Here is a 25,083-nt window from a genome sequence, read left to right as displayed (position 1 = left end):
AACTGACCCAAGCTGAATATTACATCTGCGGTTGTCCAAGAAGCCACCCCACTGCAGAAGAAGGCTGTTGCTCTGAAACAGCAAATAAGGCAAAAAAAAGGATGGGAGGCTGGATCCGATTTCAGATCTTGTAGAGAGGAAGGCTGACAGCTGGCAGAGTGAGTTGTGGGAGAAGGCAAACGAACCCTGTTATCACCACAGGCCAAATCTGGCTTAGCAGAAAACTCTCCTCAAGACCATAGTCATTCAAGGATATTTCATGTAGGTGCAACTACACACCAACCAACGTTAGTGCTCCTTTCTTTCAATGTGCCCAACCTTAATGGAGCTACTGCAAAAATAAGATTCAGCACACATTTTATTACTTTTCAATCCCAAATTGTTCTTTTCAACATTTCCTTTGTGAAAGATTTTGAAAACTAAACCGCATTATTGCTGTAATGTATCTATGTGCTATATTCAGGGAGCTAGCATGGTGTAGTGGTTAAGAGCAGCAGACTCGTAATCTGGTGAACTGAGTTCGCTTCCCCACTCCTCCACATGCAGCTGCTGGGTGACCTTGAGCTAGTCACACTTCTCTGAAGTCTCTCAGCCTCACTCACCTCACAGAGTGTTTGTTGTGGGGGAGGAAGGGAATGGAGAATGTTAGCCGCTTTGAGACTCCTTAGGGTAGTGATAAAGCGGGATATCAAATCCAAACTCTTCTTCTTCAGTACACACAGGGCTTTTTTTCCAGCCAGAACTCACTAGAACACAGTTCCAGCATCTCTCAGCTAGGCACCATTGTCATTATAAGAGAACAAGGGAGGTGTTCATGGTGAGTTCCAGCACCTATTTTTCTAGAAAAATAGCACTGAGGACACCTTTTATCTGTTCTGGTGAAGGTAGGTTCAAACTATCCTCACTCCAAATTCATTTCAGTCTCAGTCTTAACACTAGACCCATTACATTTCTCCCAAAAAGCCTTTTAGGAGTCAGAGACTACTAGCCAGGCAACTCGGAGGCTATCACTAATTATCTAGCACTACTACCGAATCCCTAAATGTATGCCCCAAAACGCTAACCCCAAATTCAGAGCAGGACTCAGCCACAGAGTGATGTGTGATGCAAGGCCACGGGCCCACCCAAACATGCACGGAGAAAGAAATCCAGTTTTTGCTATCTTGAGTAGGAAATTTTGATAATGGCTGCAATCATTTGTCTAAAAATGTGAACAGATTGCTAAAGGATAACCTACGAAACCCAGACAGCTGAGCTTTTTCTTAAAATGCAGAGTGGAGTACATAAAGGAGGCCCAAAACTCAGCTTTGCTGTAGGCATTATCCACCCAGTATACTCATTAAGGAAGAGGCGCTCAGGTGAGCTGTGAATGGGTGTGCCCCTCATGCATTCAGGTGCCTGTGCATTCTCTACTCCAGCACTTGCTTTCTGAATGTACACACGGAACACACACACCTTGTCACGGCACCAGGAAGGGCCAGATCGATGTGGCGATTGGATTTGTCTGTTGAAGCATTTGATGTTACATGAAGGCAGCTCATTCCAGCGGTTGTTAATTGCCCGTTGCAGTGATCAGGTCTGTAGCACCATCGATCTCGCTGGGATCAATGGGGCTGATTTAGTGTCTTACTAACTCTTTAGCTGGACACCTCATCAATAGCCAGCCACTTACAGATCATCAGCACATTATTGCGAACCCTGCTACCGAGATCCCACACTTGCACCATACTGGTTACCACCTGCCAGTCATGCTGATTTTTTTTCTTGCAGGTGGGATGGTCAACATCACAGCCCGGTGTTCAGCAGACACTGGAAGGACTTAAGAGTCCTCAATCTAAACTGATCCAAATACCATGTAGAATCTTGTTAGTGCTGGACACTATCTCATCTCAAGTGGCTTCCAATTCATACCAGTCCTTCTGTAGAACATCTAGCTTGTTGAGCTGAAAGTTGGATCTGGAGGTCCAACCTGTGCAGAAACCCCTTCGAACATACTAGTTCTTGATGGTCAATCTGTGAAGCCCACAGGGTAAACCATTAATGGAGAAAAGGCCTGTTCAACTGGGGAAGCTCCCCTGCCCTTTGCTACTAGACTGCCAGGAAAACAGAGGCACGCTGGCTCAGGACCCTTTCACACATTACATAGAAACAAACCTGGGTTTGTCACTGGGTGCATGCTGGTTACAGGGATGCATGTAGCTTTGGGGTATGTGTTGTTTGCACATGTTAGGTGTACATATAAACCATCAGAGATGTGATGTGCTAATTAGCCATCACAAACCTGTAGCCCAACTATCTCAACATACTGACAGTAGCTAACTGCATACCATGAAGCCAATGGGATGGCTATTAATATCCCCTTGTCAGAACCTCCCTTCAATACAGAGGTTGCTAAATCTCCAAGTGGGCTTGTAAGTGTTCATTTAATCTCCCACACAGTATTTGTGCAAGTGGCTAAACAGGCATTGCATGGCAACAAGTTCCATAGGCAATATATACCATGCCTGAAAGACGTACTTTGTCGCCAAAAAAAAGAAAAGAAAAGAAAAATGCACCCACTTCTCAGCATCTGCCTCTTGTGACTTTGATGAGAGTTTTTGGCAGGGTGGACACCACTTCTGGCAGTCCACACAAATAAAGCGTACTTCCTTTTTCATTTGCTGCAGCTGGAGCTTTGAGCTGGTGGTGACATACAAGAAGGAGGTGACACCGTAAGGCCATCCTCTGTGAAGAGGTGATAGTGAGGAATGGCTGGATGTGATCTGCATCTATTCCGCAAAACAGATGGTAGCTCCAATGCACAGGTTTATAAGCCAACGTTCTCCAGGTCCTTGCCTTGATTTTTTAAATTTTTGTAACATTTTGCAAGATGATCACTCAACCGCTTTTCATACCCTCCACCCAAATACAATTTCTGACAAGTCCTTGTCTTATATTAATAGCAGATTGACACTGCCAGCATGCAGCTCCTTTTGGATAGGCGCATGGGGGGGAAATGTTTATGCATACACACACACACACCAGCACCATGCCCAAGAAAAGTCTGGATGGGTGATGTGCACTCATTATTATTCCTTGCAAAGGGATGAGTCAAGGATGGGTTCCCTTCTGCAGCAACAGAGACCCAGAGAGGTTTGAGTGGGGCACCATGAGATCTGCAATGATATTTGCCAAGTGACAGATGGACAAGAGTGTAGGTGTTGAGCCGTTATTGACACCAGCTACTGTTTGGTATTTTCAAGTCCATGTGAGCTGCTTATTATTTTCTGCTTTTCATTCCTTTGAGCTTTGTTGTGGACTTGCGGTGTGAAGTGCCCACGCAGCTATTGTACACATACACACACACACACACACGCCACTTAGCAACTTTGTGGTGGGGGGCGCTTTTGCCTATCCTACCAGCATTTGACCACTGATTTGAGTTAAAAGGACAGAGAGACACCTTCAAGGCAACACATGGCAAAGCTTGGGGCTCTGTCCGTGGTGCTGAAAAATCCCCCTCAGAACAGTTTACTTTGGATTTCAAATTTCATCCCAGAACGTGAATGAGAGAAGAAATTGTAAAGTGTGCTTTTTGCTCAGATCAGTATTATGCCGCTGTAAGATTGTGGAAGTTTTCATGTTACACAGTTTTTCTTGGCAGGCAGAAGTGGGAGGATGCTGGTTCATAGCTATATACAGAGAGAAAGGACCAGGGAACCTAAGAAACATCCCGGCTACATTCTATTTGGAATCAATTGTTAATTTTCATTACCTGAAATTAATATACATCAGAAGGAGGGGGCTGTGTAAAAACAGTTGTGCCTAGGATAGTGTCATAGATAAATAACTATTAAGTAGTAATACTAGACTGACTTTCCACGCTGTTGCCAGGAGCCAGAGTGGGTCAGCAATAAATAAAAAAAACCACTGGTGTCTGTGAAGTTAACTCTTTATTTAAAGAAACTAAAACAGTGCAGGCCTAGTGATTACAGCAACTCTTCCCTGTAGGTCTTGCCCCAAGGAGGCAGTTGTGGGGATTAAATGTCCCCACCTTCACTCCGCTGTCTAAGGCTCTTCCCCCAATTCCTTCCCTAAGGCTCTGGTGTCTTGCCTCTCTTTGCTCCATCCTTTTCATATCTCAGTGTGTTCTGGGAAACGGGGGGTGGGGTGGGGAGATGGAGCTGGTCACAACAGGAGGGGAAGATTCCCTGGCTTCTTCGGCAGCCTGTGGCCTTCACTCAGCCTCTCCCCCCCCCTGCCTCTGAGTCATAACTGCGCTCTGCCACAGCCTCTTCCCGTTCAATAAACCCTGTTACCTCCTCCTTCCAGTCTGCTCCCTCTTCCCACTCTGACCACTCCTTGTCATCCCACCACCAATCCCCTGGCTGAGCTTTCTTCCCCTTGGGGTTCCCTTCAGGGTTGGGTTCCCCAGCTAGTGCCTCCCACCACTCATCTGCATCCAGCCAGTCCAGGACATCTGGATAGAAGATGTATCCTTGAGTTACTGAACACAACTGAGAGAAAATTAGTCGACTTAAGTTCCATTGAAATCAATGGGATTTAAGCTGGATGTGACTAACATGTTCTGCTAATTTCATTTGAGACTTGAGGACAGCTACGAACCTGTAGATTAGGATCAAAGTTTTCACATTCCCACACCAACAAAAACTGACCAGGTGGAAACTGACATCTTATCTTCTCTATACCATCTAGTGCTCTATCACATGCGGGAGTGTTTTTGCATTTTCCCCAAGCCTGGGATGAGTATTTTCAATGAGTGAATCAATGCTGAATCAATGTTTTGATGTGGGTTATCTGTAGGAGGTTTAGTAGCGCAGTCATATCCCATTTATGTATCCCTCTGATGCCTTCAGTTTTATATTTTTATATTTTTATGTATCCCTCTGATGCCTTCAGTTTTATATGTTTATCTTTGTATTGAGAAATGTTTTTTGTTTCTGACTACCAGTTGAATAAAGTATATTGAATTGAATCAATGTTGATTAAAAAACAACCCAGTCTTACCTTCTCCAGATACTTAACCAAGAGGTCTTCCGTGCCCTTTCATTCCTTACCCATAGCCCCTACTTCCTTTCTGGCTGTAATGAGTAACTCCAGCACATTCCATTTAACTTAAGAAACACCCAGTTTATTGCACAACAAATGGATGAACCACAAGAAAAGAAGCTGCCTGCTTTACAGATGGCTCAGGTGAAAAGGTTAATGCAAGCAGCTAGTTACTGTACAGGTGGGGAGGAACGTTGTTTACAAAATGGGTGAACAGTCTGAGCATCATGCACCCTTGGCAGCAAATGTCTGAGGCATTTCAAAACGTCTGAAAAATATAGTCCCCAATAAGAAATGACATCGGGGTGAGGGTACATTTGAGGGAGAGAAAATGCTGGTAGAACACAGTCCTCAGCAACAACTGGCGTCAAACCCAGTAAACAGATGCAGCAGGGAGGAAAGGATTGTAGCAAATGACTAGATGTGACCCTGGTTTTGGTTCTCCACTGCGAAACTTTCTTTGTTCAGTATCTGGACATTAAACCTTTGCTGAAGAAATTAAGCAAAGGCAAGCTGCATTGCAAGATTTCTATCCATATTTGGCATATTCTCATGATGACAGGTCTAGTTAAAGCAAAATGGCTTGGCCACCAGGATGAAGCTCCTTTGCTCTGAGATGGAGGTGGGAAATGTGCTCTACAATGGAATGTTGGCAATGAAAATGTAGAATTGGGGTGGAAAGCAGGAAGACCGGATTTAGGGTGGGGTAAAAAAAAAAATCAGTTCCTTGCAACTCATCATCCTTTCCCCTCTGGGATCCAGTTTGGAGCTCAGAATTGGAATTTGTTTTTAACTGGCATGCATCATAAGGTATTTATTTATTTATTTTTAGGATGTGTACAAACATCGCTTAGGAGCAATTGCATGTGGTTCTGCTTTTTTTCTTTTTGCAGGTAAGACAATTGGGGATGGCAGGTCACAAGCCACTTAGGCAAGTATTGCACCTTGATAACAAAATAGATACACATTGACTAGTCTTAAGAGACACTTGAAGCCACCAATCTTAAGATGCATGTCCATGAGCAGTACCTCAGAGCCTGGGTCTTAGTTCTACATATCACTGAGTCCAAAGACCTCAAAAAGACTCAGTAAGCATAACTGCTTGACAAACCCATCTGCATGGTGCATGTCTCAGGCGTATTGCCAGATGGACCACAGAGTGCCCAATGTGATGCTATAGGCCAGCACAGCTACTAGATATGCCCGGAAAAGAAGAACATCCAGGACATAGCCCACCTGCAGCCATTCACGGGCAATGTCACGGAATTCATCCCGCTTCTCCAGAAACTGGCGGATAGCTGCAATCTCTTGCAGGATATTTTCAACCACCAGCGAGCTCTCCCCTTGTGGCTGGGTCACAGGACCACTTGCTCCTCCTTCAAAGTCGTGGGTGCTTTCACAGCTGTAGTGGTTCAGTTTGGCTGGAGAGAGGTAAAGGAAATGGTCGGTAAAGCTGAAACAAATATGAGGGACACACTGGGGAGCTGTAACCCAACCTAAGTGCCAGACCCAAGGGTCAGATCACAACAGCTCCCCACTTCGCTCATCGCAATAATTTCAATAAATTATTGAAATAATTCTCCCTCAGTTCTCCCTCAATGAGAACTCCTTTTAACAATTTGTTGCCAAGGAGTGTGGTGGAGTCTCCTTCTTTGGAGGTCTTTAAGCAGAGGCTTGACAGCCATATGTCAAGAATGCTTTGATGGTGTTTCCTGCTTGGCAGGGGGTTGGACTGGATGACCCTTGTAGTCTCTTCCAACTCTATGATTCTATAACTTAATATGACAGCAAGGATCATTCAGTTAGGAACCTAAAGGTGGCTGCAGCTGACAGACAGCCAATCAAGATACCGGTAGGTGGCGGTGGAGAAGGTGTTGTCTAGCAACCAGCCAGATTGGCATGATCCTTGCTAAGGTTCTGATTGGCTATGTAGTTCTGAGGAAATTTTCCCCTGTATGTTTGGTTGCATGTCTATCCCTGCTGTCCACAAGGCCTATAAATAATATCAAACCTCTCTGTTTATTTCTCCTCATATTATGTCCTGTTTTTGTTCAATTTGCCCAGTAAAATATTAGCAGTTATTTTCTCCCTTCCTCTCTGCACTCCAGCTGCTTTCACTAGGTTAGCATTTCTATCCCCAATAATGTACCACTCGATATGGGCATCCATTTGAACAGTGTTCACACACTTGCATTCCAATTTGGGACTTTGATCTTGCTCTTACCTGTACTGTCGTTGTTTTCCATGTTCCCGGAGATGTCAGAGCTCTGAGTGTGGACCGGACAGAACGTGTTCCTGTCTCGGATGCAGAGCAGGATGGTGGCCCGTTCCAGCACCCAGCGCTTCACCCAGTCAGGTACATGAGGCTGTAGATCTTGCTTATGCACAAGTCGCACTATGAGGATGGTCTCGGTCAAGCTAATGACCAGCAACGCCATGCACACCACAAAATAGACCCCTGTTGGAGGAAAGCCATGACCTTCAGCCAAGTCCATTTCTGAGCTAAGTAGCTCAGTTGGTTAGAGAGTGGTGCCGACAACACCAAGGTTGCAGGTCCGATCCCTGTAAGGGATAGCTGCATGTTCCTGCATGATCCCCAGGGTCCCTTCCCATTCTATGAGATAAAGCTTCCAGCAGCAGAAATGAGTCCTACATTCCCCACACCCCCTCATCTCCCACTACCGCTCAGCCATTGGGGCTCCTCGAAAACCCTGTGTGGGGCTGTTGATCCTCCCTCAATGAGAACTCCTTTAAAATTTCTTAGCCTAGATTCTTTCTCCCTTTCTTCTTGGGCCGAGATCTGCACCTCAAACACACCTTCTCACACATGGAATAATAACATTCAGATGATTTTGCAGGTAGCCCAAGCTGTGCAGTTCATTGGCCATGACCCACATCCCAGGACCGCTTGCAAAAAAAAAAAAAAAAACACCCTCAAAAGCAGGAAGGCATACCTAGCAAACTTGCCAATAATCCCCATAGTGTACACAAAGGCTGTTGTATATCCTGGTGTATTTAAGCATTTTCAGCCTTTGCTTTTGGGCTTTTGAGGTTTTTCTGGACCTGAAGGTCAATTTTTGAGACATTTTGTGTATGGAAAGCAACTAATCAATAAAATAAAAATGAATCATAATATGGCCGATGTCACGAGCACATCTTAGCCATTTCTTGTTTTATCCCGCAACTGATTGAACGCAAGGCACCACCAGCCATGCTGTACAATTCACCCCATTCATGCTTTTGTCAATGGGGTTGCTGTGATCTTACTCGGCCCAGTATACCTGAAGGAGTGTCTCCACCCCCATTGCTCAAGCCAGACACTGAGGTCCTTCTCCGAGGGTCTTCTGCTGGTTCCCTCATTTCAAGAAGCAAAGCTACAGGGAACCAGGCAGAGGGCCTTCTTGGTAGCGGCACCCTCCCTGTGGTACACCCTCCCTTCAGATGTCAAGGAGATAAAGAACTACACAACTTTTTGAAGACATCTGAAGGCAGCCCTGTGTCGGGAGGTTTTTTAACGCTTGATGTTTTATGTCCTTAGATATGCTGTAAGCCGGCCAGAGTGGCTGGGGAAAACCAAGCCAGGTGGGCAGGGTATAAATAATAAAATTATTATTATTACCTATCAGCGGGGTCCCAATCGCCGTGGCTGGCAGTGTATCAGAGACAATGATCAGGAAAACAGAGTAGCCCAAGAGCAGGGTGATCTTGAAGGAGACCCTCTCTCCACTGTCAGGGGGCAGGTAGAAGCCCACAATGTCCATGACCATCAGGAAGATGCTGGGGAGCAGTAGGCTGACGGCGTAAAAGAGGGGGCGTCTTCGGATGACCACCTGCCAAGGCACAAAGAGTCAGGCACAGGCCCTGGGTCTAGCTGAGGCATGCTCTAATGGGTAGCTGGCTCTCCCTCAAATTCATTGTCCCATTTAATGCTTCCTAAGCCGCTGCAAAGTGGCACAAGCCAAGGGCTCCATTGGCACCAGGCGTCTGGCTAAGCTTGCAGGGGGGCATCAAGGAGTCCTTTGGGATGTGCATCACTGCCCAGTCTTTCCTCCTCCTGCTGAAATATTTATGCCCTTTGCTTGCTGCAAAACTGCCTGTCAGGCAAGGTTAACCCTTCCTTCCCTGGAGGGGGACTGGCTGTTTCCACTGCCCATGTTTTCACAGCACATGGCCCCAAAATGTTCTACTTCATAATATTAGGAAAGCACCCAAGTCAAGATGTAGGGAATTCAGGAAAAGTCACACTGGGTTTGCAAGGCAGTTCCAAGCTGAGTATGATATTTCAAAATGGGGAATTAGGTGAGATCAGTGCTTTTTTTCTGGGGGTGCTCAAGGGTACACAGTACCGGTACCTTCCCTCACCAAAAAATTGGAATAGAATCCATTCTTACAAATACTGCAATAGGTTAAGATCTCAGGAAGTACAATAACAACCTTGTAAAATATACAGCTTTGGTTTTTTTTTCCTCCCCCCTTATTTTCCCTTCTACACAGCTTCTGTTTCTGTTTCTCTTTCTCTCTCTTTTATTTATGTCTCACCATGTTTAGTGCACACATAATTATGTACTTTTTGAATTTTCAATAGATTTTTTTTAAAAAAAAAAAAAGTTAAGTGTGGCACTTACTGTAACAACTTCATGGTGAGTACCAGCATCATTTTTCCTTTAAAAAAAGCACTGGGTAAGATTATATATATATATATATATATATATATATATATATATATAGTTATGAGATATGTTGCAGGAAGAGGCCCCATTTTTCTCTGACGTGCACTTTTAGAAAGGAATGCTCAGGGGAAAAAACCAGGAAGAGAAACTAATGATATCTTAGAAATTCAGCCTTCTAAGAAGTCATCGAACATGATGTTCTGCAGTCCTGGAGCACAATGTGACATAGCAATTGAATGCTGCTACATGATGTAGTGACCAAGGACAAAAGAGGGTAAATGAGGGTGAGGGTGAGTGAGGGCAAAGTTGATGTATGATGTTTGGCAAGCAGTGCCAAAAATCACACAAAAATGTGGGGCTGCCTTTTGGCCTTTCTGAATGAATTGAGCTGTAGTTCCTGTGGCTTGCCTCCAATGACACTTCACACTCAGAGTAGACCCACTGAAATTAATAGGCATGGATAACCCAGGCTCATGAATTTCAATAGGTCTGTGCTGAGAAGAAGTTAGTTGGCTACAACCCTGTGCTTCTATAAGGTATAGGTCGCAACCTGCAGCAGATTGACTGTCCTCATTCTGATATTAAAGCGTCTTTTTTCCCTTTCGGATCTCCAGTTTAGAGAAAGCCTGTTTGTCCTCCCCATACCTGCCAAGTTGCTGTCAGAGAAATAAGGGACTGGGCTGGAAATAGCAGACCGGAAGTAGCGCTGCCGCCATTTTGGAACTGGGTGGAGCATGCTCAGAAGTGACTTTTGACGCTGCTTTGCCCAGTTCCAAAATGGCCACCACACCAGAATAAACCGGGGGGAAACAAAAAAAAATCCATTTTTTCAGCTAGGAACAGCTGGAAAAATTGGGATTTCCCAGGGGAAATGGGAGACTTGGCAGCTATGGTCCTCCCTTTTCCTCTTGAAAACTAGCATGAAACCTGCAGCAGCAGGTTCTCATTGCCAGAGCTTTGCACCACCCTTCCACCTCCAGCCTTCTTTTACAAATTTCTAGCTCCCACCCACCACCCCTGCCCAGGCCCGTCAGAACTTCTTACAAAGAACTTCATCTCAGCATAGTAGTCGCTGTCACCAACACTGAACTCTCGGAACTGGCTGAGAACGTGCAGAAGCTCCCATTCCCCTTGGTTCATGAAGACACTCTTGTCATGTTTCACTTCCTCTGGGGTCCGCCACAGGGAGATGTTAATGTCCCGGACTGAGGAACAGAAGACAGAAAGAAAAGCAGGGTATGGGTGCCAAAGATGTCATCCCCTCCAGGATTCCCATCGCTTTTCCACACTACACCCATCTCCAAGTGATTTGTTGACCTTTCTGTGTGCCCCATCAAAGACATAATTTTGGACTGATGGCCACACTTGAAAGCCCCACAATGTGGGTTCCAAAATGAGAGGAGTACAGTTGGCCCATGATATTAGCAACCCAGAGTGGCTGGGGCAACCCAGTCAGATGGGCGGCATATAAATAATAAAATTATTGTTATTAGTCATGAAATGCCAGATGAATGGGCCACAACTCAACAAGCTAAGATGTTCATAAGCCTGTTGATTTCTATGGGCCTAAGTGCATGCCTAGCACTTGAAGGAATGGGACCATGTGAGAATCAGGTTCATTTAAAAGGTGTTGGTGGCCATAGTATCTGCCAGGTTGGATCACATAAAAGGTCTCTCTTAAGCCACATATACACCATACATTTAAAGCACTGTGATACCATTTTAAACAGTCATGGTTTCTACCAAAGAATTCTGGGAGCTGCAGTTTGTTAAGGGTCCTGAGAGTTGTTAGGAGACTCCTTATTATCCTCCCAGAGCCACACTTCCCAGAGTTCCCTGTGAAAGAGGGATTGCTTGTTAAACCACTCTAGGAACTGTGCTTCTGGGAGGGGAATAGGGATATCCTAATAGCTCTCAGCATGGGACGCGGGTGGCGCTGTGGGTTAAACCACAGAGCCTAGGGCTTGCCGATCAGAAGGTCGGTGGTTCGAATCCCCGCAATGGGGTGAGCTCCCGTTGCTCGGTCCCAGCTCCTGCCAACCTAGCAGTTTGAAAGCACCTCAAAGTGCAAGTAGATAAATAGGTACCGCTACAGCGGGAAGGTAAATGGCGTTTCCGTGCACTGCTCTGGTTCGCCAGAAGCGGCTTTGTCATGCTGGCCACATGACCTGGAAGCTGTATGCCGGCTCCCTCGGCCAATAATGCGAGATGAGCGCCGCAACCCCAGAGTCGGTCACAACTGGACCTAATGGTCAGGGGTCCCTTTACCTTTTTAATAGCTTTCAGCATCTTTAGCAAACTACAGCTCCCAGAATTCTTTAAAATAGTCTCATAGTGCTTGAAACATGTGGTGTGGATGTGGGTTACGTTCAGTGCTCTATTCCTGGGAGACGCACACCTCTAACAGTTTGCTTCTGTATCTGCTACTTGGAGGTAGGAAACATACATTGACATATGATGCTTGTATTTAGCCATCACAATAGGCAGTCATTGACAAACCTATTTTGCAGGGAGGTTGTTGAGCGGAAATGCTTGGCAGCCAGGGAGTAGGAACCCCTTCCTATTTACCTTGGTCAGTCGGCCTCTTCTCCCAGCATGCAACAAGCCAAAGAGCAAAATCAACACAACTGCTCACGTACTGTTATGCAGCCAGCTGGTGAAGGTCAATGAGCAGTTCTGTACATCAAAGGGGAAGTTATAGATGTCCAGGCTGCAGGCAGTGACCACCTGGACGGGCTTGAGGTTCCGCACTTCCCCATGATGGAGGATGTAAACATAAGGAATATCGGGGGATTTCCCCACATCCACACTGCAGAAAACAGAGGGTGGGGGAGCCAAAGTGAGGGGAGAGAACATGAACCATTTGGGCTGCAGTCAAAACCCACCAAGCGATGGAACTCCTCCATCCGAGATTCCAGATGCTGGGTACCAAAATGTTGCAGCATGCTCCCTGTTCAGGATTCTAGCCGCTCCACCACATTCCTCCTCTCCTACCTTAGATTTTCATTTGTCCTCTGTTCTCCTAGATCCTAGTCCAGGCATCCCCAAACTTCGCCCTCCAGATGTTTTGGACTACAATTCCCATCATCCCTGACCACTGGTCCTGTTCGCTAGGGGTCATGGGAGTTGTAGGCCAAAACATCTGGAGGGCCACAGTTTGGGGATGCCTGTCCTAGTACAACATTCTGACCACTATACCACACTGGACACAGATGGACCATAGATCTGTCTCAGTAATGAACAGCTTCCTATGAACCCTGTAATTCCCCCCCCTCGCAGTCTCAAGTGGCTTCTCTCTTGTGATGACCCATTAAAATAATGCAGCCATTTTCCAATGAAGCTGTTTACCTTACAAACATGAATACGGAAAGGGCATTTTCCTCTCCTCCCCAGAGGGGCTTTCTGATCTTCCAGTGGTCATAATAGAAGGAGGGTGGTTTAGAACAATAGTTCCATCCTCCCGCCTTTCCTTCCTTCTTTCCCTCTCTTTCAAGTATGCGGTGACGGCTCCACAGCTGCCCCTCCATTGTCTCTCTCTCTCTCTCCTCAGAAAATTTGAATCCCACGCCCAATAATTATGAGTGTTTATAGTTTTCCACTACTGGAACCATCCCAATTTCTCAGCCTTCTCCCCATCTGCAATATACAGAGGGGCAAGCCAGAGGAAAAGCATTGTCAAGAATACAAAGTGGAAAGAGAGGGTGACAAGGGAAAGGAGGAACAGTGAGAGAACAGAAATAAATCCTCACATTCCCTTCCATCCCATATTTTCGGCCTCCACAATGTGGAGAGAGGGTGGGTGGGGGAACCCAAGAAGGATGGTGCACTTACAATTCATTGATAAGAATGTCTGGGACCCAGATGGCCTCAGTAGGGACAGACATCTGGGTGATGTTGTCAAACTCCTTTGGATTCCACTGCAGAAACTCATCAATCCAGTGCTGCAAAATAGAGGGGAGGGGGAGGATCTGACACAGTGGTAGATGGAAATAAGTAGGTGGGGTGCTCTGCTGAACCACTTGTGGGTAGGTGTCAACTATTCTATTTTGGGATCTGACCTGAGGAAAGAGTGGCTCTGGAGAGTTGCTACTCTCCTAGACAGCCAGAACTTGCACAGACAGAGCTATAAAGCTTTGTAACTGTAACTTTAAGAAAATTGTGGTTGAGTTTTCTTTTCCCCTCCTCCCTGTGTGAACCTGGGTTAGAGGAGAGGAATTCTGCACTTTCCACCCCATTTCAGTCACCTTGAAACAGGGAGCAGGGATACTGACATTCCTGTGGAGCGGTGAGCCTCAGTGGAGGTTGTGGGGAGCTTTGATCAGACAAAAGGGGAGGCTGAACAGAAGCCTACACAAGAGGATCACCTAGAACCAAGTACCACCTTCTTAGATGGAAGCAGACTCACCTGCCCCAACAGAGTGTTTGCTTGCAAGCTCAACATCACCACAAGGCAAGCGAGTCTTGTGAGAGAACATGCCTTGCCTTGGCTCACCTCATCCTTAAAAGCAGGAGAGGTGGGGGGAACTTGTTGGGACGTCACTTCTGTCCAGTTCTGAACTTCTGGACCTGCTTTTTATCTCCTAAATTGTGACTCTCAAGCAGTGTATCTGCTGCTGAGCTGGTACCGTTACTTGTCTGCATAAATATATCTTCCTTACTTCCAAGTAATAGCCTCTGTCTGTGTTGGGTGGGAGCCAAGATGCTCCATATCATTCATTTTTTTCTCTTTTATCATGCTTCTCTTTTCTTTTTATCAATTGTAAGATGCAGCTTCTGACCTAACTGCACCTCTGAGGGTGAGGCCTGTTTTATTTATAAGCTGCTCACATCATGCGCTCTCATCTTCTCTCCTATGCTACTTCATCCCTCAAACATGCTGTGGGGCAAACTCCCTTCTTCCTTTGGTACCCAGAATAGTGACATTCTAAATTGCTGTACTGCAGGGACCCAGGTGGCGCTGTGGGTTAATCCACAGAGTCTAGGGCTTGCTGATCAGAAGGTCGGCGGTTCGAATCCCTGCAACGGGGTGAGCTCCCGTTGCTTGGTCCCAGCTCCTGCCCACCTAGCAGTTCGAAAGCACATCAAAGTGCAAGTAGATAAATAGGGACTGCTCCGGCAGGAAGGTAAACGGCGTTTCTGTGTGCTGCTCTGGTTCGCCAGAAGCAGCTTTGTCATGCTGGCCACATGACCCGGAAGCTGTCTGCGGACAAACACTGGCTCCCTCGGCCTATAGAGTGAGATGAGCACTGCAACCCCAGAGTCGGACACGACTGGACCTGATGGTCAGGGGCCCCTTTACCTTTACCTTAAATTGCTGTACAAACTATCAATGTGGTAGCCTAGCCCAGGCTTGTGCCCCAGGGTCCCATTGGTGCTATTAATGCAGTGGTGTGACTTCTCCCCCAGAGGTGCACATCATCTGAACACCAGGAGCAACTTGTATTGGAAAAATGGGGCTTAATTGCCTCTCTATGCTGTCAAATGCTTAGTGCTCATGGCAGATGCTGCCCAGCTTTCCAGTACAGAACCCCAGCCACAGTCTGCAGAAGCCAGAACAGCAGAGGGGGACTATGGGGTCCAGTGAATGGAAGGTTGCATCCTAGGAATCAAGAGACCTATATGGTGTCAGTGATGAGCAGCTGCCAGGTCAAAGGGAAAGGAGGAGAGCAAATTGCTCCCATTGGCACAGCCTTCTTACCTGTCTGTACCAGATATAAGTTGTCAGGACTTGGTTTTTCTCATCCTGTTGTTGAAAACAGAGAAGCAGAGATCAGGCTCATGAAACCAAAGGGTCGGTTCCACTATTGACCTCCCTATATGGCTGGCTGCAGGAAAGTAAGGTGACACCTTAAAGAATTTGCAGGGAGCCCCCAAAAGCAATCAGACAACAACCAGCACAGTGCATGCAGGCACACTAAGAAAGAAGAAGCAGCCAGTCCCAGCACTATATCTCTAACATCCCTATGTTTTCAGACCCTTTTTTGGTATATTTACAGGGCGTATCCAGCACAGCACTGAGCAACACCTTCCACCAGCATAAGGATTTCTGCTCGTGCAAAGAAACTTTCCCTCTGTCCTCTCCTCACCCCTTGCACCCCTAAATCTGTTCTGAAAGTTCCCCCAACCCTACAGAGGGAGGTTGTGGGGCATACACAGGAAGAGGAGAGGAGAAGGGGAGTTCTGCTTCACAAGTGGAAATCCTTGAGCTGATGGAATACATCAGTTGGGTACTGCCCTGCCCACATTTTGCATTTCTTTTTTACATGCATAGAAACACACCATAGATGTGCCCATCTGGAGAGAAGAAACAGTGTATTAAGGAGTCCTAAGTGATGCAATGCAAGGGACCCAGGTGGCGCTGTGGTTAAACCACTGAGCCTAGGGCTTGCCGATCAGAAGGTTGGCGGTTCGAATCCCTGTGACGGGGTGAGCTCCCGTTGCTTGGTCCCAGCTCCTGCCAACCTAGCAGTTCGAAAGCATGTCAAAAATGCAAGTAGATAAATAGGAACCGCTACAGCGGGAAGGTAAACGGTGTTTCCATGTGCTGCTCTGGTTTGCCAGAAGCGGCTTTGTCATGCTGGCCACATGACCTGGAAGCTATACGCCGGCTACCTCGGCCAATAATGCGAGATGAGCGCGCAACCCCAGAGTCGGTCACGACTGGACCTAATGGTCAGGGGTCCCTTTACCTTTACCTTTAAGTGATGCTTTAGAAGTGAACCCCTCCTCTTTCATTAGTCGCTAATATCAACAGATAAATTCCAATTCTGTCATGTGAATCAAGGATGGGAAGCTTCTCTCTCTCTCTCTCTCTCTCACACACACACACACACACACACACACACACACACTTCCTGATGTTGCTGGGATCCAACTCGCACTAGTCTCCCCATCTCCCCCAACCAGCATAGCCACAGGGATGATGGGAATTATACTCCAGCAGAATCACTGATGTGAAACATTGTGGAGACCAGCTTCTTTACATGTCTGAAGCAGAAAACCTGGGCACGAGTGGGAGGGTATATTGTTTTCATTTGTTGCTACGTTATGCATTTTTGTGTTCTTATATCGTAAACCTCCTGTGATCTTTGGATGAAGGGTGGTAAAGAAATTTAATAAATAATAGTAATAAATAAAAAATCTTGTGACTCCCTGGGAGATGGAGAGGGCTACCTAAATTCAGGTGGATTATGTCTGTCACCTTGCCCACAGTGATCTGTGGGAACAGGAAACCTGGACCTTTTGAGAGAGGAGGAGGAGGAGACTTACCACACTCAGGATGGCATAGACCATGACATCGATAGCCACATTGGTGGTCTTCCTCCAGTTCCGAACAGGACGGACATCCTTTTTGTAGTTGGAAAATAAATAGTCAGAGAGCAGGCGGAGAGCAGGCTTAGTCAAGTTTGCTGGTTTGCTGGCTGTTTTATGATAAGCTGGAGAAGTTGGAAAAGAAAACAATGTGTGTCATTGGCTATATCTTCTTGGCAGTAAAACTCCCTGAAGGTGATTTTCTGCCAAGGTGGTTTTAGGCTGGGATGACCCGTGCAGTGGCGCTGGGTGCTGGACTGCAGGGGGCGCTACTGTACAACAATGCTGTAGAATGGAGAGCAAGAGGTGTGTGGGGGGGTGAATTTTAGTGTCACACAGGGTGCCACTGATATTTGAGAGCCCAAGGGCCGCCACTGCTTTCTGCATACAAAAATAAAAATGAAAAAATCCAATTTATAATCCAGCAGTGGAGTCTGATTCCATTAAGTGAAGGGGGCACTGCTTCAGCAACCTCAGTCTGCCCTCAGCCGCCCTGATTTACCTATCCTAAAAACCAATCCTCACACTGGCTGTTGGCTTCCTCTTCTTCCTCAGTCTCAATGCCACTTTTGTAGAGGAGTATGGGGCAAATTGGCTCTGGCCCCATCTACTGTTGGCCTCCTATCCTCCGCCCCTCTGGCCCCAATGAGCACCAGGCACTAGTGCAGAACCCCACCTACCCCCAACTCCACAGTTAGGCTTGGAAACACCTCCTGTCCAAGTAAATAGGAGACTTCACCCCCCCCAGCCTAAAGCAAATACAAGAATGATTGGGAGTGGGGGTGCAGTTGGGGAGGGGAGGGTTAACCTGCCCACCCCCATGCAATGTGATTCCCTCATTGAAAACAGACTATGTGCTACATTTAGGCTTGATGGGTGCTCCAATCAGCTCTAATTGAGACTGTAAACATCTTTGTGGTGGACATGTACACTGGTAAAAGCTTTCTGGGAAATGATATATAATGAATTAAAGAAAATGTTTAAAAACACATTTGTTAAAAAAAACCCAGAAGCTTTTCTGTTAGGTATAATAGGTGAAGAGATACCAAAAGAGGATAAAAGACTTTTTATGCATGCAACGACATCAGCGAGAATGCTTCTAACCCAGAGATGGAAGGAGGGAGAAGTACCAACAAGAGAAGAATGTCAGCCAAAACTGATGGAAAACACAGAGATGGCGAAAATAACGGGGAAGTTCAGAAACCAGGAAGATCAAGTATTTTAAAAAAGACTGGAGTAAATTCTTAATTTATTTAAGACCACTGTAAACAGTTAAAATCATTGGCAGGGATATAATGGCACTTGTAATGTGGAATTAATTATGGTAACTATAGATCTTTAAAAGATGAATAAAGGAAAAAGATGCAGAAAATGTTGTCTTGAATATGGAGCCCATGGAGGGAGGGAGGGAGGGAGGTCCAAAGGTTCAATAGAACCTTTTATTCAAATGTTTGAAATGGTTAAAGTTAAAATGTATAAAATTATGTAAAAAAAAAGTTATATAAAAAAGAGAGAGAGACTGTAAACATTTTGCGGCAGAAAGGCCTGTGGGTTGGTTGATTGTTTTCTCTCTAGCGCTACTCAGTAAGATGCAATGTAACCTGATGGTGCTATATAGATAAACCAGAATAAGTAACATGTGGCTCGGCTGATTCTGTATCCAAAGCAGAGGCGGAATCTCTCCCATGAACCTCTTGATCTTTTCCACCAGATCAGGATCTGTTCTGTCATGAAACAGTGGACCTTATGAAGACAAAGACTTGCTACCATCTTGAAAGTAGCATCGCCCACCTCTGCTTCCATTGTTGTGGCTCTTCCGGAATTATAGGGGGGAAATTGCCTTTGATGCAAGCTTATATTGCAAGGCAGCTCACAACCGGGGGGGGGGGGGGAGCCAGGTCAAAACAGCAGAGCTGCTGCTTGCCTGCCTGCCTGCCTGCCTGCCTGCGACGTCTCTCCCTGAACATGACTTCCTAAGACTGGGGCACAATTCACACTTTGCAAGCAGCCCCTAATTGGAATAGATCTGCAGGTGCTTGGGGGAGAGCATCCTTAGAGGAGGCTTTTCAAGCAGACCCCTCTGCCTTTTCATACCATCTATAATTCCTCTAAGCTAGCTGGGCGCACGAGCTTCAGGCAGCTGGAGGGAGAAGACAGGGAGGGCCAAGCAGAGAGAAGAAAACAAATTAGGGGAGTCCGCTGAAAGCAGGCTGGCTGGGTAATTCAATGGCAGATTTTGCCTTTGTCTCTTCCAAATGACCCTTAAAGATCCAACTGGCATGCAGCAAGGTCTAAAGCTGGCTAGGGTTGGCTACAGGATTAGCTCTTGGGCCTTTTGCCTCTGCTATTGAGGGGTTTTTTTGGGGGGGTAGATTATGCACTTTTACTAAAATGACAGAGAGAGGATTTGATGGGCTGTCCATGATCCAGCTTTTGGGGAGGGAGGGAAGAAGCTCGGAGGACTTATAAATTCACAGGGCTCTTGAAAACATTGTGCTGAAGAACTCAGTCCCAAGATGCTCCTGGATTCTGCAAACTGAGCATGGAGATGCTTGAGCTGAGCCAAGGGCTAGTGGACTTGGCTTGCTCCCAGCCAATGGCTTTGGGGTCCTGTGGTTTTGGAAGGAGCAGGAGTGAGGTCTTTGACACACATTTCTCTGCCCTTTTCGAAAAGTCTCCAGCACCCAGGAATAAAACAAGCTTTTCTATCTTTTCCACCCCCATATTTCCTGCATGCAGCAGATGGGAGTGGGATCTGTTTTTTTTTTTAAAAGAGAGAAAAATAAAACAAAAAACAGCACATTGGGCTTTGTTATTTTTTCACATGCCAGGAACACAATGAATGTTGTTTTTCACCTAGAAAGGGCAAAGAGGTGGTGGAATTTGGAGCAGACCTGGGCTGGCTGATGTCTGGCAGGGATGCAGACTGAGGCAAGCAGGGCACCCTCTGATGAAATGGAAGAATTTCATTCAAATCCATCTTCAAGAAAAGTGGCAGTCATTTGAGGGAGCTGTGTGGTTAAGAACGTAAGAAGAAACCTGATGGATCAGGCCAGTGGCCCTTCTAGTCCAGCAATCTGTTCTTACACTGGCCAACCTGATGCTCCAAAGAGAAACCCAACAACACTCTCCTCTGTTGTGATTTCCAGCAACCGAGACAGGCACACTGCTGTGGAGCTAGAACACAGCCATTGGGGCTAATAGTAACTGGCAGCTTCCTCCACCCTGAATTTCTCCCAATCCTCTTTGAAAGGCATCCAAGCTGGTGGCCATCACTGCCTCCTCCTTGCGGAATGAGTTCCATAGTTTAACTATGTGTTGCATGAAGATGTCCTTTCTTTTGTCTATATTGAATCTTCTAGAGCAGGCACGTCCAACAGGTGGATTGTGATCTACCGGTAGATCACTGGACATCTGCGGTAGATCACTGGTAGATCACTGGCTTGCCCCCTAAGCAGCTCAACAACTTTGGCTCCCCTAAAAAATGCTCAGCATTTTAGCCCTTCACCCCCAAAAAAGAGGGCTTTCCCCCCACCTCAGAAAAGCTCAACAACTCTGACCTGAACCCCTAACAAATTGAGCCTTCCTCCTTCCTAAAAAACTCAACTTTGACCTGAACCCCTAAAAAGTGAGGCCTTTTTCCTCCCTAAAAAAAAGCTTAACACCTTTGACCTGAACCCCCCCCCCAAAAGGGGGTAGATCACTGTCAGTTTTTAACTTTGTGAGTAGATCACAGTTTCTTTGGAGTTGACCACCCCTCTTCTAGAGTTCAGAGTTTATTGTCTCTTCCTCTCCCTCTCTCTCTGGCTGATTGATCTCTCTGGCTCAGGAGTAGCCAGCATAGTACCTACTACTACGTGGAGTCCAACGGCCAGCATCATGGACCATTGCCAGTTCTGGTTTGGGCTCATGGGAGTTGTAGTCCACAACATTTGGAGGACACCCCATCAGAGAACCTTGTCTGAGCTCCTACCTCACTGGCTGTGTCTTCTTTGAAGGAGAATGTCCCGGGTTAAAATTCCTGACACTCTGACCTGCAATGGTTTCAGGATGAAGGACTGAGAAAAGTCCTTATATATCGGAGAGCCTGGAGAGTTGCTACCAATCATACTGAGCTAGAGCACGATTCCCCAACCTAGTGCCCCCCACAATGTTTTGGCTTCATAGTCAGTGGCTGTATACCAGTTTCTGGAAACCACAGGAGAGAAGAGTGCCCTTGTGCTTGGGTCCAGCTTGTGGGCTTCCTAGGGAAGGCATCTGTTTGGCCACTGTGAGAACAAGTTGCTCAACTTGATAGTCCATTGGCCTGGTACAGCCAATGACAACCACTCCCATCATCCCCAGGCAGCATGTTCAATGACCAGGGATGGTGGGAGTTGTAGTCCAGCAACATCTAGATGGCCCCTAGAATAGCCTGCTGGATCAGGCCAATGGTCTATCAAGTTCAGCATCATGCTCTCACAGTGGCCAGCCAGAAGCCCCAATGAGAAGCCCAAAAGCAGGACATGAAAGCGACAGGAAACCACTCCTGTGATTTCCAGCAACTTGTACTCAGAGACCTCCAACAGTATAAGGCTGGGAAATGTCCACCAAAATGATGGGAAGGGCTGTAGCTCAGTTGGTAGAGCACCTACTTTGTACGAAGAAGGTCCCAGGTTCAAGTCCCATCATTTCCAGGTAGGAATAGGGGAGACGCCCTGCATGAAATCCCAGAGAAGCACTGCCAGTCAGTGTAGAACAATGCTGAGCAAGATGGACCATGGGGTGTGACTCAGCATCAGGCAGTTTCCTATGTTTGTCTTGGAAGGATAAAGCACCTTCCCTGCAAGGAAAAGCCGAAAGCATTTTGGCGCTTTTCAGTTGGGCGGGGAGTATCTTGGTGAGGGACACGATAGAGGTTTATCGAATTATGTATGGTGTTGAGAAAGTGGATAAGAGACTTACTTCCACCCCTCCTTCCACTTTCCTAATACTAGAACTCGGGGTCATCCAATTAAATTCACTGGCAGTAGGTTCAGGACCGATAAGAAAGTACTTCTTTGCACAATGTGCAATTAATGTATGGGATTCTCTGCCACAAGATGGGGAGAGACATTTGCTGGCTGAGATTCTTCTTAAGGGTAAGGTATTAGGCAGGCTCAGGAAGGCGAGTTTATCAATGGCTACTCACTTTTGATGGCTGCATGGAAATGTCATGTTCAGAGGCACTCTATTTCTGCATGCCAGCTACTGGGGAACAACAACTAGAGAGGGCTGTTGTTTTCTTGTCCTACTTGTGGGGATCTTGGAAGCTTAAGATTGGGCATTTTGAGAAATTGAATGCTACTCTAGGTGGACCTTTTGGTCTGGCTCAGCAGGACTCCTGTTATGTTCTTATGGATTATTTATCCCTAATAATTCTGGCCACAGCCCTGCTAAAAATGTGACCTAAGCAAGACCTATTGGAACAAAGATGTTGTGCTCACCCAACCTTCTTTCCATAGAATCATAGAGTTGGAAGGGACCACAAGGGTCATCTAGTCCAACCACCAGCAGTGCAGGACTTTGTTTTGTCCAAGGTGGGGCTCAAACTCACAACCTTGAGATCAAGAGTCTCTTCCTCTACCAATTGAGCTATCCCTTGTCCAGGTTCCTTTCAACGGGATTTTGAGACAAGGACTTCATGACAGTTTCTGCCACCAATCATGAAACCACATGTGCAATTCTCTATGGAGAACCTGTGGCCCTCCAGATGTTGTTGGACTATATCTCCCATCAGCCCCAGCAGCCATCATGGCCTACAACCAGGAATGATGGGAGCTGTAGTCCACCCAGCAACATCTGGAGGGCTACAATTTCCTCACCCTGTCCTGACATTCCACATTTTGGTCACTTTTCCAGAACATTAACATTGTGCTAATTTAAGTTAAGAGGAGGGATGTCTCTCAGATGGTCTCCAAATGAAAGCCACGTTCAAACCTGTCTTGGGATGGCAACCAAACAACAGCAGATGTCCACCTGTCAGTATTTTCCAGCTCCTCTCCATTCTGCTCCCACTGCTTAGCAAACCAAAGAGCCCCTAATTAAACAGATGATCATTAGCTAACCCGGTCCATTGTGTTATCAGGAACAGGAAGCCTGAGCAACAACACAATCATCTGTTCTCTGCACCGTTGCTGCCGTCCAAGGATTCCAACCCCCGCCATTCTGAGCCACGAGCGATACACAGAACTGGGTTTTCCAAGTTCAACTCGGCTCAGGCAACAGGTTCTGAAACAACATGCCCCGTCCCCCCACCCCCACCCCAGTGCTTTATTGTTCTCCACAGGTCTGTGAATAAATGTGCACTTTTCCATCTCTCCTCTCTCCTCTGCCCCCAGGTAGTTCAAATGATAAGAAACTTGAGATTAGAATAAAAAGCCACAGCAAAATGGTAAAATTATCTTTGCAAAACGCCGGGTGTGTTTTTAAGGTAGCCAGCCTAAATCATATTTTTTTTTAAAAAAAAAAAGTTTTTTGCACTTGACTTGCAAAAAAAAAGTCTTGTGATTCATCCACACAAATGTTAAAGATTGCTTTTAATATCCCATGAAGAAAAGCACCCTTTCATCCAGATCCAGCACCTTCTATTAAAAGAATGTGGAGGACATAAAGGCACTAGATAACCAGGGGTACCATCAAGTCAGAATGTTAGGGCAGATGCCCAAGGACTCTATCAGCAAATTGAGCAGGAGGAGCCCCAAATACAGCAGGGCTGGTTTACAATATTTTGAAGTTGTGCATATTATTGTCATCTAAACAGTGGGGGCATAAGGCCAGTAAGTCTCGAGTCTGCACCAGCCTTCTCAACCTGCTGCCCTCCTGATATTGCCGGACTCCCAACTCCCATCAGCCCCACCCAGTATGGCCAATGGTTAGGGATGAAGGGCGTTGGGTCCAATCATATCTAGAGGGCCACAGGTTAGGGAGGCTGCTCTAAAATGAGATAAATGCACCACAAAGTAGAAAAGAATGATGCTTTAAGCCAATCATTCTATTTCCAGCAGTGGAGTAGCTCACATGAAGGGCATGAAAACAACTGTTCTCCTCCTCCTCCTCCTCCTCCTCCTCCTCCTCCTCCTCCTCCTCCTCCTCTTCTTCTTCTTCTTCTTCTTCTTCTTCTTCTTCTTCTTCTTCTTCTTCTTCTTCTTCTTCTTCTCCTCCTCCTCCTCCTCCTCCTCCTCCTCCTCCCCCCCCACTATACATGGGATTTGGAGGTAGACTTCCTCTGAACCTGGAGGTTCCATTCATGTCTATTAGCCACTAGCAGACTTCCTCCTGTGTGAATGTGTTTTATCCCCTTTTAAAGCCACCCAAGTGAGGAGCTGCCTTTGCAGCTTGTGGCAGCAAATTCCAGAGTTATCTTTTACAAAAAGGCTTTCCTTTCTCTCTCTCTCTTTCTCTCTCTTTAGTTTCAACTTATCCTCTCCTCCCCTCCCCTCAATTCCAAACTCAGGATTGCCCTGGAGCAATCCAGTATTACTGAACAAAAGCTAGTCATCAATGTTCTTTCATAGACGTACAGCAACATGGGACCCAGAGTTCAGATGATTTGAGTTGCACCGCTGTCTTTAATACGAAACGTTCGGCAGCCTCTCTGAATCGACCTCGCAAACGCGGACAGCACCCCCTGCCCCCCCTGCAAAGTCTCTCCTTCAGCTCACAGGCACAAAACAAGCAGCCTTTCAAACTTTTGCTCAAGTTTCCTTACCTTTGCATTGCAGCTCAGAAGTAAAGAACAGCAGGAGCAGAGAGACCCCCAGAGCAGAGGGAGCCATGAACGCCTTGGGGAGCATGGAAAGCACTTTATTGCTTGACGCTTCTTCCAATCGCCTTGACACAGCAGAGGAAATCTTATGGTTCCCTCTCGCACCCCTTTCTTCCACTCTGTCTTTGCCTCTGCAGAGAAATTAAACGCAATTAAGGAGGCAGAGCGCACTTTATTCCCCTCCTTTCTTGTTTTCCCCCTAACTGTTGGATTTTTTAAAAATGCATAATTAATGTTGCAATCAGCCTCCTTCTGCTGCCTCAAGTT

At 46.4% G+C, this 25,083-nt stretch overlaps 1 protein-coding gene across 1 annotated transcript; it reads right to left on the bottom strand.

Annotated features, from left to right (window-relative positions):
* Positions 1-6,180: 6,180 nt before the first annotated feature.
* HTR3A (5-hydroxytryptamine receptor 3A) lies at positions 6,181-24,826 on the bottom strand. The gene is made up of 9 exons (XM_035139600.2): positions 24,760-24,826; positions 16,989-17,155; positions 15,418-15,462; positions 13,551-13,660; positions 12,359-12,528; positions 10,764-10,924; positions 8,669-8,879; positions 7,274-7,507; positions 6,181-6,470 (listed from the first exon to the last, which is right to left on the bottom strand). Exons 1-9 carry the CDS (start codon positions 24,824-24,826, stop codon positions 6,181-6,183), a joined length of 1,455 nt encoding a protein of 484 aa, XP_034995491.2.
* Between the last annotated feature and the right edge of the window lie 257 nt (positions 24,827-25,083).

Source organism: Zootoca vivipara, chromosome 15 (assembly GCF_963506605.1).
Source record: "Zootoca vivipara chromosome 15, rZooViv1.1, whole genome shotgun sequence".
In the NCBI taxonomy this organism is placed as follows: domain Eukaryota; kingdom Metazoa; phylum Chordata; class Lepidosauria; order Squamata; family Lacertidae; genus Zootoca; species Zootoca vivipara.
The sequence above is the reverse complement of the archived record's forward strand: the minus strand, read 5'-3'. Positions and strand labels throughout refer to the sequence as shown.

What these genes read in the sequence shown, in the direction of transcription:
- HTR3A (XM_035139600.2), bottom strand. Translation starts at nt 24,826, where the DNA reads ATGGCTCCCTCTGCTCTGGGGGTCTCTCTGCTCCTGCTGTTCTTTACT. An exon ending in GACATTCTTATCAATGAATT is followed by an intron (nt 12,529 to 13,550) that starts GTAAGTGCACCA and finishes TGTTTTCTGCAG; the next exon opens with TGTGGATGTGGGGAAATCCC. An exon ending in GATTGGGACCCCGCTGATAG is followed by an intron (nt 7,508 to 8,668) that starts GTAATAATAATA and finishes TTCCTCCAACAG; the next exon opens with GGGTCTATTTTGTGGTGTGC.